Source organism: Megascapheus bottae, chromosome 11 (assembly GCF_031878675.1).
Source record: "Megascapheus bottae isolate mThoBot1 chromosome 11, mThoBot2.hap1, whole genome shotgun sequence".
Lineage (NCBI taxonomy): Eukaryota > Metazoa > Chordata > Mammalia > Rodentia > Geomyidae > Megascapheus > Megascapheus bottae.
In genome coordinates, this window is record NC_143519.1 from 61491870 (window position 1) to 61506960 (window position 15091).

The 15091-nt window shown below is 41.6% G+C and overlaps 1 protein-coding gene across 1 annotated transcript in view; it reads left to right on the forward strand.

Moving 5' to 3' along the window:
* The first annotated feature begins 556 nt into the window (after positions 1-556).
* Sacs (sacsin molecular chaperone) overlaps positions 557-15091 on the forward strand; it is a 51790-nt gene continuing 37255 nt past the window's right edge. Inside the window, exons 1-4 of the mRNA XM_090342398.1 lie at positions 557-704; positions 7271-7358; positions 8974-9059; positions 13528-13639. Of these exons, the coding sequence (XP_090198524.1) occupies positions 13624-13639 (16 nt within the window). The 5' untranslated portion in view covers positions 557-704; positions 7271-7358; positions 8974-9059; positions 13528-13623. The remainder of the gene's footprint in view (positions 705-7270; positions 7359-8973; positions 9060-13527; positions 13640-15091) is intronic.

Consider the following 15091-nt stretch of genomic DNA (forward strand, 5'->3'; position numbering starts at 1 on the left):
GGCACGGTGTAGGCTGCGAGGGGCGTGGCCCGTTGGGGAGTGAGAGGCGGGGCCTGGGCGAGTCAAGTGGAGGCGCCTCAGGGAAGACTCACTGTGGGGGCGTGGCCTGGCGCCGGCGGCGTAGCGGCTCTCTCTGCCTAACGGTCCGGGCGGGCGGCTGCGCGCCTGTGGGCGTGGCCTGCAGGGCCGGGTCCCGCCGGAGTGCGGTGCGGCCGCCTGCACGGCCTCCTCCCGCGCTGTCGCTCCGCCTCCCCCACGGCGGCCGCTTCCTCTGGCATTTCCACCTCAGCTCAGGCCGCGGCCGAGACGTCGGCCTGCGCCATGAAGATTCTCCCCTCAGCGCCCGCTCCGGACCTCTGGGTTCGTCGGGTCCGGCCGTGAACAGGCGTGAGGTCGCGGCCGAGGACGCCCGCCATGGGGGACAGGTAACCCGGGCGGGGCCGGGCGGGGCGTGGGCCGGGCGTGGGCCGCGTGGGTCGCTCTTCCCCACCCCACCCCTCGCCCACATCCGGGTCCCGCGCGTGGTCACTCAGCCTCGCTCTCCCTTGCGCAGGTGGGTCCGCGTGACCGTGCTCCCGGGCTGCGTGGGCTGCAGGACCGTGGCGGTGCCGGCGACCGCCACCGCGCGCGACCTCAAGGAGCGCATCTTCGCCCAGACCGGCTTCCCGGTGGCCGAGCAGCGGCTGTGGCGCGGCGACAGGGAGGTAGGTGGCCGGGACTGGGCGTCCCCCGCGGTGAGGTCCGCAGCCCGAGCACGGCGCCTCTCCTGAGCCGCGGTTCCCCCCCCCCCCCCCCCCCCCCCGCACTCGGCCTCCGCACGTCTCCCCTGTCACCCGGTGTCGTCCTTGTTACTTACTTTTGCGGCCCTGGGATTTGAACCCTGGGCCTTGTGCTTGCCTGGCAGGTTGCGCTACCATTTGAGACACATCCCCGGCCCGAGAACCCGAATTTTTAAAAAGAAGTCTGCCTGTCTGTCTGTCTGTCTGTCTGTCGATCTTTATTGAACCATCCATCCATCCATCCATCCACCCATCCACCATCCACTCACCCACCCATCCATCCAGCCACCCACCCAGCCACCCAGCCACCCACCCACCCATCCATCCATCCATCCATCCATCCATCCATCCATCCATCCATCCATCCATCCGTCCATCCACCCATCCACCCATCCATCCAGCCAGCCACCCAGCCACCCACCCACCCATCCACCCATCCATTCATCCATCCACCCACCCACCCACCCATCCATCCATCCACCCACCCACCCACCCACCCACCCGTCCATCCATCCATCCATCCATCCATCCATCCATCCATCCATCCATCCGTCCATCCATCTTCAGGGTTTGGGCCCTATCCTTTTGCCAAGGGTAGCACTCTACCACTTGAGCCACAGCTTCACTTCTGACTTTTTGCTGGTGAATCGGAGATAAGGATCTCTTGGACTTTTCTGCCAGGACTGCATTTGAATATCCTCACAACTCAGCCTCTTGAGTAGCTAGGATTATAGGCTTTTTTTAAAAAAAATTCTTTTTATTTAAAGATTTGGAGGCATCATTGTAGAAATGACTTAATCATTACTCATATTCTCTTTTTCTATTTGTGTTATTCACCATTTACATACCTTCTTGGACGTTCCTTTTCTTAGCACTCTCATTGTTTGTTCTCATTCCTTTTTTTTTTTTCCCCCCCATATCTGGGGGAGGGAGCCTAAGGCTTTGACCATGCTAGCTAGGCAAGCTCCTGCATTGTCCCTGGTTTTCCTGGCAGTGCTGGGGATGGAACCCATTGCCTTGCCCTTGCCAGTCAGTTGCTCTACCTTTGAGTTCCATCAGCCTTTGCCTTGTTTTAAAGCAAAGAAATTCAGGGCTCACTAGCACAACGATGTTCACTGCAACATTATTTACCATAACAAAGACATGGAACCAACACAGATGCCCTTCAGTAGATGAGTGGATCAACAAGATGTGGTATTTATACACAGTGAAATTCTATGCTGCCATCAGGAAGAATGACATCGCCCCACTTGTAAGGAAATGGAAAGACTTGGAAAACATCATATTAAGTGAAGTAAGCCGGACTCAAAGGAACATAGACTCAGTGGTTTCCCTCATTTGTAATAATTAATACACATCTAGGACTCTCCTAGCAGAGGATTACAATAGTTGAAAACCTAGGTACATAAGATCATATAGGATGAGACTAAAAGAAAGGAACTGTAGGATATAGAAGCAGGAGCTTTATCTTGTGTGATTGTTCTTAATGTACTATGTTATTTCTCTTCTCCTTCATTGCCCTTTGGTTAATCTCCTATTGTTACTGTATCTGACTTTGTTACCTTGTATGTACATTTATTTATTTATTTGAAATAGGGGAGGGGAGGGAAGGGAGGCAAACAAGATGATAGGGAGGGAAATGGGGACAAAATCATGAAAAGGGTTATCAATGTGTGAGAAGTAATTCACCTACTACCTGACAAATGTAACTGTAACCCCTCTATACATTATCCCAACAATTAAAAAAAAAAAAGAAATTCAGCGCTCCCAAGGACCTTCAGACATAATCTACTAGATAATCTATTATTTTGAGGAGGAAATTTAAAACTTCTAAAGTACTAATGACTTGGTAGACTAGAGCTTTGGAAAAATATGAATATTTTGTATCTTAAGATTTGTACAAATTGTACAGTTTTCTGAGAGGGAAGGTTTAAATTACTATTATTATTTTTGTCGGTCTTGGGCTTGAACTCAGGGCCTGGGTACTTTCCTTGGGCTTTCTCAAGGCTAGAGTTCTACCACTTGAGCCATAGCATCACTTCCAGCTTTTTCTGTGTATGCAGTACTGAGGAATCGAACCCAGGGCTCTATGCATGCTAGGCAAGAACTATCACTAGGGCACACTCCCAGCCCCCATTTTTTTTAAATTATTTTAAGTTATTGTGCAAAGGGGTTTTGGTTGAACAAGTCAGATTATGAGTACAATGCATCTTGATCAAATGTTACTTGTAAATGGAGGTTTGATTAACTTAGTCTGTGGCTCATGCCTATAATCCTAGCTATTCAGGGGGTTGATATCTGAGGATCATGGTTCGAAGCTAGGCTTGGCAGGAAAAAGTCCTTGTGACTTTTACCTCAAATATCCAGCAAAGAAGCTGGAAGTGGAGGTGAGGCTCAAATGGTATGATGCTGCTGGCTGTGAGTTGAAAAGCCAGGTAAGAGTTCAAGGCCACAAGTTAAGTCCCAGTGCCAGTACATTTAGAAATATCAATCTTATCTTTTAATAATAAATATATATAAATATTGTATGATAATATCATATAATATTGTATGATATATAAATAAGTATGATAATACTTGTATTATCATAAAGAACATAATTTCTAGGATTTAAAAAGGTGCAAGGAGTTGACAGGTACACAGAAGTACATGAGCAATACACAATAGCTTTTCTTGTATTGGATATCTTTTTTTTTTTTTAAATCAGTGTGGGACTTGAACTCTGGGCCTAGGCTTTGTCCATTTCAGTTTTCTGGTGGTTAGTTGGAGATAAGAGTCTCACAGACTTTAGTGCCCAGGCTGGCTTTCAACTGTGATCCTCAGATCTCAGCCTCGTTGAGTAGTTAGGATTACAGGTGTGAGCCACTGTGGTCGGCTTTGTATTGGACATCTTGCTCAATCCAGAAGCTCTTAGTGTAGTCTGGACTTTGCATGTACTGTACCTCAGTCATTTCTTTGGTTTTTCCTCACTAACAGAGTTTGAATTAATCTGTTCTCATGCTCCTCCATCAGTCCTCCCATTGAGTTTGTGGGTGTGCATCCAGAAATCAGACATTGACTTGACAGGATTGAGTCAAAATTGAAAAGGACCAAACCCAATGTTATCACCTTCTGTGCACACCTCTCTCCTTTTCCCTCTTCCTTTCCTTCCTTCCTTCCTTCCCTCTCCCCTTGCTCCTCCCCACTCCCTTCCTTTCCTCTCTCTCCCCTTTCATTGGTTAATACTAGGGCTTGTAGTCCAATTAACAACCAAAAAGCTAGAAATGGAACTGGGATAAAAGTGGTAACCTTGAGGGAAAAGTCCAAGGGACAGATCCTAGGCCCACCAGTACTGCAGGCGCGTGCATGCGTGCGCGCGCACACACATGCACGCACGCACGCAGGCACACACGCACACACACTAGAGAAAAAGATGAATTCTGGCAGTCTGGCACCAGCTGGGTCTGAGATCTGGAGGTGAGTGTAGTCTTGAGGAAGACACTCAAGAGCTTGGAGTCAGACTAAAAGAGAATGATTCTAAGTAGAGATGAGTCTGGGGACAGCTAAGCCCAGGAGGTGTGTGTTAATCAGTTTGGGTTTTGTAGGTGGTTCAGTACATGTGAAAACATAGAAGCAGCATCTAGGAAAATGCGCAAAACAGAAGTAGGTGACCTAGATCCTGTTGCGGTACTGCTTGGGGATACATAACAGGTTCTGCCACTCTGCTTGTAATGGGAGTGTAAAAAAAAAATGACCTCTAACCAATTCTAAGGTATCTACTTAATAGGGAATTTCAGTAGGCAGTTACAGATCATAGGCTTTATTTCTGCAGAAAAGAGGAAGAGATATCCGTGCTGGGGATAGATAGGGACCAGCTGTATCACTTGAGCTAGATAGAGCTCCACTTCCAGTTTGTTGTTTGGAGACAAGAGACTCACAGACTTTTTTTCTTGTCTGACTTTGAATCGTGATCTTCAGATCTCAGCCTCCAAAGTAGTTAGGATTACAGGCTTGAGTTCCCAGCTTCTGGCAGGCTTTCTTTTAGTGCACTCTAGCTATGTCAAATGCTAATAATCATTCATTTATGCAGGCTCTCTTTTTAATAGTTAATTGATTAGCAATAAAAATAAGAACCTATAATGGCATCAGAGATCCTGCTTGTTTTGGTGTATCTTCCCAGTCTGTCTGTTGCTTTCCTTTATCTTTCTACATCTGTTAATTCTTTTATCTTTGTAGTGTGTGTGTTTATTGATGTAGGTGTTTGAATTGCATATATATCTATGTGTATGTGTGTAATGTGAATAACCAATATGATGTTAGCTTTTAATTGCTTGTGGACTTTTAAAGTAGCATACCATTCTGTATATTATAGCTTAGAATTAGCCTTTTCACTCTGTATGAATTACTCATCCAAACTGTGTGCAGCTTAATTGATTTTTCATCACTGTATGTATAATATTTTGCATAGAAAAGTCATGGTATTTAGGATGCTTTTCAGTTTTTCTTGTCTATGACAATTATGTTATAGATATTCTTTCTCATGTGGGTTGAATTACCAATGGAAGACCTGGGCTGGTTTTCATGGGCTGGCCATATGACTCACTGGGGGACATGACATAAAGATGTTGTATAACTGAGGGAAGTATCAGTTTGCTTAGAGAGGGTGATGTGCAGACCACATGGAAGATGGTATAAAGTCCACAAGCTGTGCAGTCTGTGGGGTTGGGAATGGAAAAGAGCAAGCTACATTGGAGAGTCTGGAGGAAGGCCCTGTTTAGATCTAGAAGGTAGTTGCAGATGGGATTGCAGTTTGAGTGAGATCTCTTCCCCCACCTGTGGGGACCTTGTGGAAAGTGAGATAAAGATGAGAGACAGTATTGGGACAAAAGCTAGTGCCTGAGGTTTCTGGAGAATAATTGGGAAAGTCATGTGTTAAAAGTGGTGAGTAATGAAAGTGGCAGTGTAGTTCAAAGTGGTATAGCTCAGGAACAGTGCCCAGGCCATGAGTTCATGACCAACAACAACAACAACAGAAAAGGTGAATGGTGCAAGTTAATTATGAACAAGTTACAAAGTAGTCCTTCTGGTGAACGTGGGAGAAATGTTCTATAAGGCAAGATTCTAGTAGACCTAGTTGGGGAGGGAGTTAGCCTGACTTTCTTTGGATTATTTAATGTTTCAAAACATCCCTGTCAACCATGAAAATATCCCATTTTTGTGAGGAGCAGAAACAACACCAAAACAAACCTCAAGGCATTTTTAGGATAGGAAATTTTGGGAAGTTATGGACCAAAGCTGCATCAAAGGGTCAGAAGGCTTATCCATCCTTTCCTTCCATCCATCCATCCATCCATCCATCCTTTTTTTTCTTTTTAATGCTAGCATTCTTGACAGGGTTAAGTGTATATCTATAAAGCAATAGCCTATAAGGATTATAGATTATTATAAGCTATATAGCTATACATTGCTAAAATTTAGGTAATACTATGTAGTATAAATCTAGTTAGTATGAGGAAGTTAATATGTTGTATGTCCTAAAAACTGAATTGCTGTAATTAATTTCAAAAATTTTTTCTCTAATATGTGCTGAGGTCCCATGGAAAAAGCAATGATAAAAAGAATGGCTTTTCGGGTCATGAGTTTGGCCTAGTGGTAGAGTACTTGCCTAGCATGCATGAAGACTGGGGTTCGATTCCTTGGTAACACACACACACACACACACACACACCAGAATTGGTGTTATAGCTCAAGAGGCAGAGGGCTAGCCTTGAGGAAAAAAGCCCAAGGACAGTGCTCAGCCCTTGAGTTCAAGCCCCAGGACTGGCAAAAAATAAAAAATAAAAAAATAAAATAAAATAAAAGAATGGCTTTTCTTTTTTTGTGCCAGTACTGGGACTTGTACCCCGGGAATTATTCAAGTCTAGTGTTCTACCACTTGAACTACATCTCTACTTTTGTTTTGTTTTTGTTTTGGTAGTTAATTGGGAGATAAGTCTCATGGTCTTTTCTGCCTGAATTAGTTTTGTGATTTTCAGATCTCAGCTTTCTGAGTAGCCAGGATTACAGGCTGAGACACTGGTGTTCAGTATTTTTTTGTTTTTTTGGATGCTAATACTGGGCTGGTACTGGGCAAGCATGAATGCCTTTTCTTATATTAATGATCCAGGCTTACATTCAAATGTGAATTTGGGTTGAGAATTTAATTCTGTGGGTTTCAGCCCCAGAACCACACACAATACGCAGAAGAGAATTACATTATAAATTCAGTATTCTTTATTTATAAAATTTTTTTTCATCTTTAAAGTTGAAACCTTTTAAATCCTTTAAATGTTTAAATAAAGATGTTGATTGGATGTCTGTCTTCTGGAATAGTTACGTTTTCAGAACAATTTATTTCCTGGTATGAGTGATTGACAAGCATTTCTTAAGTAGGCATATTTTAAGGACAATTTTGATGTTCGTAGTTCTAGAGATGATGTTGCCTTTCTTATGCTTTATGTCCTTTTTTTCAGTTGTCTGACTGGATCAGGATTGGAGATCTGACTTCTAGAAATTGTCATCTTTTTGTCAGCCTTCAATCAAAAGGCTTAAAAGGAGGAGGTATAATGTTGACTTTTCCAGGAGTACATGCATATTTAGTTGCATGATGAATGTGTTTTAATATGGCCCAGGAGAAGAGCATGATCGTTAAGGGCAAGGAGGAAATGAAGATGTGTTGGTTAAAACACAGAGCTTCAGTATACAAAATAAATGAGATCTCATGCCACTACTGGACCTGGTTATGCTTAGCAGTATTGTATTGTATGCTTAACATTTTACAAGGTTCTCAGAACTTCTAACATAAAGGGGGGTGATGGTAGCAGTAAGATGGCTTGATAGTTTCTTTAGTGTGTGCTTATTTTCAAATCTATTCTGAGTATATTCATTACCTTCTTGTATGGCAGTCATATATCATTAATACAGTTTTCACAAAGATCATGTTTTCAGAGTGAAATAAATGGAAGCAGATGTGGAATTTGATGGGGTTTTCACGTCAGAGGAAATATGAGTTGATGCACTAGTTAGGGGAGGAGAGGTGAAGTCTGGAAGTAGTCTTGTTCCTACATAGTTGTACTAAAGTTATGTAAATGAATTTATCCACATTGAGCATCCTCAATTCAAATTGCTCCCAAATCCAGAATTTGTTGAGTGCTGGCTTGATGGTGCAAATCATTTGACTTTGTGTTCCAGTTCACAGTCAGAACCTAAGTATACTAAATACATCACATTACTATCAGACCATGTATTTAAGAAAGTGAAAATAATGCACACACGAAGGCCGTGTTAATCTGAGCCTCATCTCTAAGACAGTTCAAGGACCACATGCAAATATTCCAGATCTGAGATCTGAAACACTTTTGACTCCAAAGCACTTCTGGTTCACTAACTAGTGAAAGATGGAGATGATTTTGATTTTAATCACAGATTGCTTTGAAAATGGTCCCTCTCCTATCACTCCTGTTGTGACCTGGCCAGTTTAAGAATTTCCTAGTATAGGCAAGGCTTATAAACTAGGGAGTCAATGAGATGGGACCATTGACGTTTAGAGCCAGCAGAATTCTGGTTGTGTTGAGAGTATAGCAGCATCCACATTTTTGGATTATTATTAGCTAGCACAGCACCTACAATAAGCACTATTTATTTGTTTTAGAAAATAGCAATACTTCCATGCTATTTGTTTTTCAATGACCTTTATAGTAGTATAGTTTTGAATTTTTTGACACTTAATTTGTAATCCATTTAAAAACCTTGAAATTTGATAAAATTACATAATCAGGAGAAGTGTGTGTATGTGTATGTGTGTGTGTTGGGGGAGGGGAGGTCCTAGGGCTTGAACTCAAGGCCTGGGCACTAACCCTGAGGTTTTTTTTGCACTCTACCACAGCTCCATGGAGCCACAGCTCCATTTCTAGCTTTTTTTTGAGATAAGAGCTTCACAGACTTTTCTGCTTAGGCTGGCTTTGAACAGTAATCCTCAAATCTCAGCCTTCTGAGTAGCTAGAATTATAGGTGTGAGCCACTGGCACCTGGCTAGGTAATATTGTTTTGTACCAGGCCTTATAGTGAAGTGCATGAAACCTTGACTTGTACAGTTATACTGAGAGATAGAAGAAATCATACAGATGGTAAATCATTGGGTTTTCACCTAAATAATTTGAAAGATGTTTTGTTTTAGGTCGGTTTGGTCAGACAACTCCCCCTCTGGTTGACTTTCTCAAGGACATCTTGAGAAGATACCCTGAAGGAGGGCAGATCCTTAAGGTAAGTATGTTCTGTATTCATATGTGACTGCAGTTAATAAAAATGAGAAGTAAATTTACATGGGAATCTTGTTAGTGATTATATTGTGAAGCTCTGTCTTGATTTGAATGTATTTGTGTTCTTCCACAGCTGCATTGATTGGCGGGATGGGGCGGGCGTAAAATTGCGGTCAGCGTGAATCCAGGAATACACAAGCTGTCATCTAGCTTGTTGCTCCAGGACTAGTTATATAATAGAGCACTGTGGTTCTTACCCATCAACTGACCAGTAGAAATTCAGCCAATTAAACCAGTAGTAAGGCTGTGTCAGAGGCCAGGACCCAGAGTCCATTTGACTTCTTGACTTTTGGCTTGTAAAATGGAACTAGGAAACTTGAGAGGATAGATGCCATTGGGATAGTTGTTGGCAGAGAATGAGGGAAAGAATGACACTGATCAAGACGCATTGTACACATAAACTGACATATTGAATTGAAACTCCTTTGTACAACTGTTTAAATTCGCTAGGGGCCAGTGGCTGATGCCTGCAATCTTAGCTTCTCAGGAGCCTAAGATCTAAGTACAATTCAAGCCAGCCTGGGCAGGAAAGTCTGTGAGATTCTTATCTCCAGTTATCCACCAAAAAGCTGGAAGTGGAGCTTGTGGCTCATGTGGTAGAGTCGGCGCCCTGAACGCAGAAGCTTAGGAACAGTACTGAGTTGAAGCTTCAGGACTGTCGTTAAAAAAAAAAATAAATTATTTAACAAAGGTTTTTTTTTTATTAGCATGATTAGTTGTTACAAGGTGTTTCATTGTCACCTTGTTATACACATAGATATATTCACTTCATTTGAGTATACTTATTATAAACAAAAAACTGATACTTGAGCAATCAGAAAGCAGCAAAGGAAGATATGGCAACAGTTAGATTATGTACAATAAGGTACTTCCTTAAGGAATTATAAAAGTAGGTCAGTAACACACATTTGTCTTCCTGGTCACTTGTTTAATGTTTGTTATCTTTTCATTGTCTAGTGATGAATTTTTAGAGAATGAGGACTGGGTGTTTGACACATGTGGTGATGCATGGATAGCCTCTGTGAAGCTTGTGTTAATCTAGTGATTATCCTGAGATGAGATATTAGGACATTTTAGTATGGGCACCTGAAGGTTAATTTGTTTAAAGAATTATTTATTTGTATTTAAAGGTGATATACAGAGTGGTTACAGTTACATGAGTCAGGTAATGTGCATATTTCTTTTTGAATGGTGTTGCTTCTTCTGTTTTGTATTGATCTGTTATTATGAGATGAGGATGCTTTGGGGGTTGTCATGGGGTGGAGAAATTCAGAATGAAGGTTCAGTTGTTGGTTACAGGAACTAGGTCTTGTTGATAGAGCAGTGGACATAGGCTTTGTTGTTTCTATCTTCTCTGTTCCTCTGTCTGTCTTTGGGAATGTGGGGGTGGGACAGAAAAGGAGGGACAGAGTGTGAACACATGCAGTGATAGTACTCACTAGACACTTTTGAAAATGAACAGCTTGTGGGTGGGAACAGGTGGGTGAGAGGGAAGGAAGGGATGATATTGTTCCCAAAGATTACCTGACTTACGTAACTGTAACTCCTGTGTACATCACCTTTATAATAACAACAAAAAATAAAGATAAAAAAGAAATGAGTGCGAAGGACCCTCCCTGGGGAACAAGGAGAAGTTTCAGCAAAGTTAGGGAGGCAGCTGGTCGTTACTCCACTTTACTTGTTATGTGTGTATGTGTATGGTAGCCAGCTCTGAAGAGTCTTTGTTCCCTGACACTCAGTGATACATTCAATAAGGATGTTAGGAATCCCCTGTACTGCCACTCACTACCTTTTGTGAGGCTAATGGCACTAGCTAACTAACTAACTGGAACTCATCCAGGTATTTCAGGGACTTGTCCAGGAGTAATTGGGAAATACATGCTGCTGCTTCCCAGATCGATTTAAAAGCAATCCCATGTGGTTTACAGCTAGGGAAAGCTTCCCATCCTGCTTTTCATACAACCGTGATTGACAGTTTGATCCCAGAACTTAAACTGAAGATATGGCATCCTCGTTTTCTACCATCTCTGCTCTTAAAATATACGTAAATCTGAATGAAAACTAGTGTTTAGTGTTATTCCCTAACATTCTAGTGTAAATAGGCTTATTATACAAATTAACACGTTTATTTAACAAACTAAAATCTCAGCCAGTTGCTGGTGCTCAAATCTATAATTTTATGTATCCAGGAAGCAGAGGTCGGAAAGATCAAGGCCAGCCCCGGGGCAAAGTTCTTGAGACCCAATTTCCACCAATAGCTGGGTGTGAAGTTATAAGCCCATTATCTCAACTATGAGAGACTGAGATCAGGAGGGTTGTGGGTCCAAGCTAGCCTGGGCAAAAAACCTTTTCAAGACTCTATCAGGTAAATAAAAAACTTCCATATGGTTGTTGGTACCTGACACTCCAGTTACAGTAAATAAGTTAATTGTGGTCTAAACTGACTTGTGCAAAAAACAGAACCCTATGTCAAAAGTAACCAGAGAAAAAGGTCTGGAAATGTGGCTCAAGTGGGAGCTAGCTTCCTTATAAACAGAAAGCCCTGAGTTCATTGCCCCAAATAAAATTAAAGAAATAGGGTGTAAATGAGAGGCAGTACATGATAAGGAAACAGTAGAAAGGTTGTGTGATTGATTTAAATGTTTATATTTAGGTTCAATAGCTGTTAGGCTTAGATACCAGCTTTTGGGTGTCCTTTCTGAACTGAATCCTGATCTCAGACTTAGCTTTTCAATTCTGGGCCATTCCCAAAATTTCCTTTTAGTGGTTTCACTTCAAATGGACCTTAAATTGTGCTCTGATGAAGATGCAGTATAAGCTGTCTTCAGCCCCTAGCCATTCTTACTTGCAGAATAGTGATCCTCAGGTTCTGAAGAGATAAAAGTTTACTTGCTCCCAAGTTGAAGGTTCATGAGTTTTCTTATACAGGGTAATTTGTTTTGTCTCCAACCACACAATAGTTTAAAACATTAGCCCCCCGTTTGGTTTTATTTGAATCGGAGCCCATTTCCAAAATGACTATTGATTTTTCTTTAAGAAAAAAATTCTGGAGAATAAGCTTGTAACATGTGGACTTCAAGTTCTGGCAATGATAGGTTTGGCTTGGAGGATTGAACCTTATTGGTCCCTGAAGCTCCCTTTCAGTGGACCAGTGGACATTATTATTATTATTATTATTATTGGTGATCAGGGCTTGTACTGAGATTTATACTGAGTGATAACTGCTGGATATAAATGTTAAGCTTTATTTTTTTATTTCTACATGACAGGTGTTTCGTCATCCATTCACTCACCCACCATCCATCACATAAACCCTGTCATTGTCTTTTTGTGTGAATACAAGGACTTCATCTGAGGGCCTCACACTATTCCTTGGCTTTTGGGCTCACACCTAGCTCTTTACCACTTGAGTCACAGCTCCACTTCCTGCTTTTTGTTGGTTAATTGGAGATGAGTCTCTCAGATTTGTCTGCCCTGTCTGGCTTTGAACTGAGATACTCAGATCTCAGCTTCTTGAGTAATTAGGATTACAGGCATGAGCCACTAGTGCCCGGCTCTCTCCTTCTTTTAAGAAAGGACAAGTCAGCCAGGCATTGGTGGCTCACTCCTAGCTACTTAGACTACCTGTAAGCCTAGCTACTTAGGAGGTTGAGATCTCAGGATCCCTGTTCAAAGCCAGATTGGAGATTCTTATCTCCAATGAGTCAGCAAAAAACTGAAAATAGAGCTGTGGCTCAAGTGGTTGAGCATTTACTTTGAGCAGAAGAGTTCAGGACAGCACCTTGGGCCTGAGTTCAAGTCCCAGGATGGGTACCAAAAATGAAAAGACTATGTCAATCTTGAACTAAGTCAATCTTGAAGAGACTAAGTCAATTATGTGGCTTTCTGTTTATTGAAAAAGAATGATATTTGCATGTTTAGCTTTCAAGAATATAGCTTATTAAGAGTACATACAAATGGTACTACATGGTTTCTTTTTTCTCTTTTTTAAAGCAGGTAAGTGTGATAAGCAAATGAGCACTGATGTCTATTTTTTCTGCTGCAGCTTGAAGGTATCTCATGCAGAGTGTATGTGCAGATTTTGGAAATGGCAGTTTCTTTAAAACAAAGGAAAGATTGTAAATGAGAGAAAGAGTTGCAAGTAGTCCTGGAATTTGTATTTAGAACCTAAGGGATAGTGACTTACAGGTGAGTTTCAAGTGTATTAATTGGAGAAGGCCTGTCAACATAACTCTTGTTTGTATGCAAGAGTGACTCTGCACAGACCTCACCAGGGCTGCAAGCGACCATGCCAGCAGTGGGTTTCTGAGACTTTAGTATATTTACTCTTTAGTATTGTAGGTGACACAGTGACACAAAGTAGATTACTTTATTATTAAATGTAATTCTTTTTTGGTACATTTCATGGTTAGGAATTGATTCAGAATGCTGAAGATGCTGGGGCCACAGAAGTTAAGTTTTTATATGATGAAACTCACTATGGAACGGAGACTCTGTGGTCAAAAGATATGGCGCAATATCAGGGTAAGAGCTAATCACTAGAAGCAACTTATTTTTTGGATTAGTGGGTGATGTTTAATGAGTTACTAATTGTTGCTAATTCATCAGTCTAATTGTCATTTTGGTATGCTTAATGTAGATGTTTTGCTGCTTTTGGTGTAAAGGTGGGTATTTTTAGAGAATGAAGAAAAAATCTCTGAACAAAATAGCAAGCCTTTTACTCCACTCATTTAATGTGCATTTGATATTATCACTAAGAGAAATGGACATCTTTGTGTGACTAATACTGTTGGCTTGGAAGGGGTTGCAGGATATGTGTTTCTGCTTTGGACTTCACAAAGACAGACTTAAAGAGTAGGAGGGGGAAAAGAAAATGAGAAGAGAGCCAACAAACTCTGGATAGCTGACTTATATACTCTGTGCAGGGGAGTTGAATAGAATCTTCTTAACTTGTTAGTACAGCTCCAGAGTACAGGATGATTATCAATGATTATAGGATAGACATTTACTGGGAGATGAAGGGTCAGTGCATTTATTCAGACTTATTTTCTTAGAGAGGTAAGTCACATAGTTTTAAAGGGAGGTTGTGCGATTTAGAAGAGTAATCATTATTGTGAATTAAATAACATTTATTTCAGCTGATCCAGTTTGTTATTTGAAAGTTGCACTTCTCTTTCTATGAAGAGAGATGTGTAGGATGTGGAAACATTCTGTTCTGACTCTGATCAACTTGCTGATTCCTGACCAGTCATCTTAGAGATTGCATCATTTTATAATGAGAGGATTAGCTTACAAGGGGATAGGCTCTAAGTCTTTATTTAATGTAATCATTGTGTAAAGAGATTAGTTTAGATCAGGGACTTCAAACTGAGTTCCACACAGAGATTTCACCTGTGGAATCTCTGGTCCTTATATTCCTCCTGTTCCCCTCCAAATAGGAATAAGGGAAAACTCTGCCCTCCCCAAATTATTTGAGGATGATGAGCTGGTAGATGTGATGTTTATGACAGGTGGCATTCTAAGTTTATGTATATAGAGAGATAGACTTTTCAGAAGCGATAACAAATTAGCCAGTTCAAGATGAAAGGAAACATGTAAATAAAAAGAGTTAGCAATGATCTTTGTATTCAGGGCTCCCTGAATTTTTGAATGTTTGAAAATGTTTATCCCTTGCATTCAGATGTGAGCAGTGTTCTCCTTGGATCATTTGTAAGATACTTAATGTTCCCTATGAGAATTCTGTGTCCAATATGTTTTTTCCCCCCCTCCGCTCTGGGGAAATGGAAGGCTCAGATGGTTACATGAGTTACACAGGAATTGGCTATCTTACCCAGTGCCACAGTTCACTGAGGATTTCAGGAACATAGTTTAGACACAGGTGAAGGGATCATGGAGAGGTCCTGCACTGCTGTGAATCAGTATACACACTTGCCTGGGTTTAGCAGGAATGGTCTCTGATACATGCAGACCATTGTG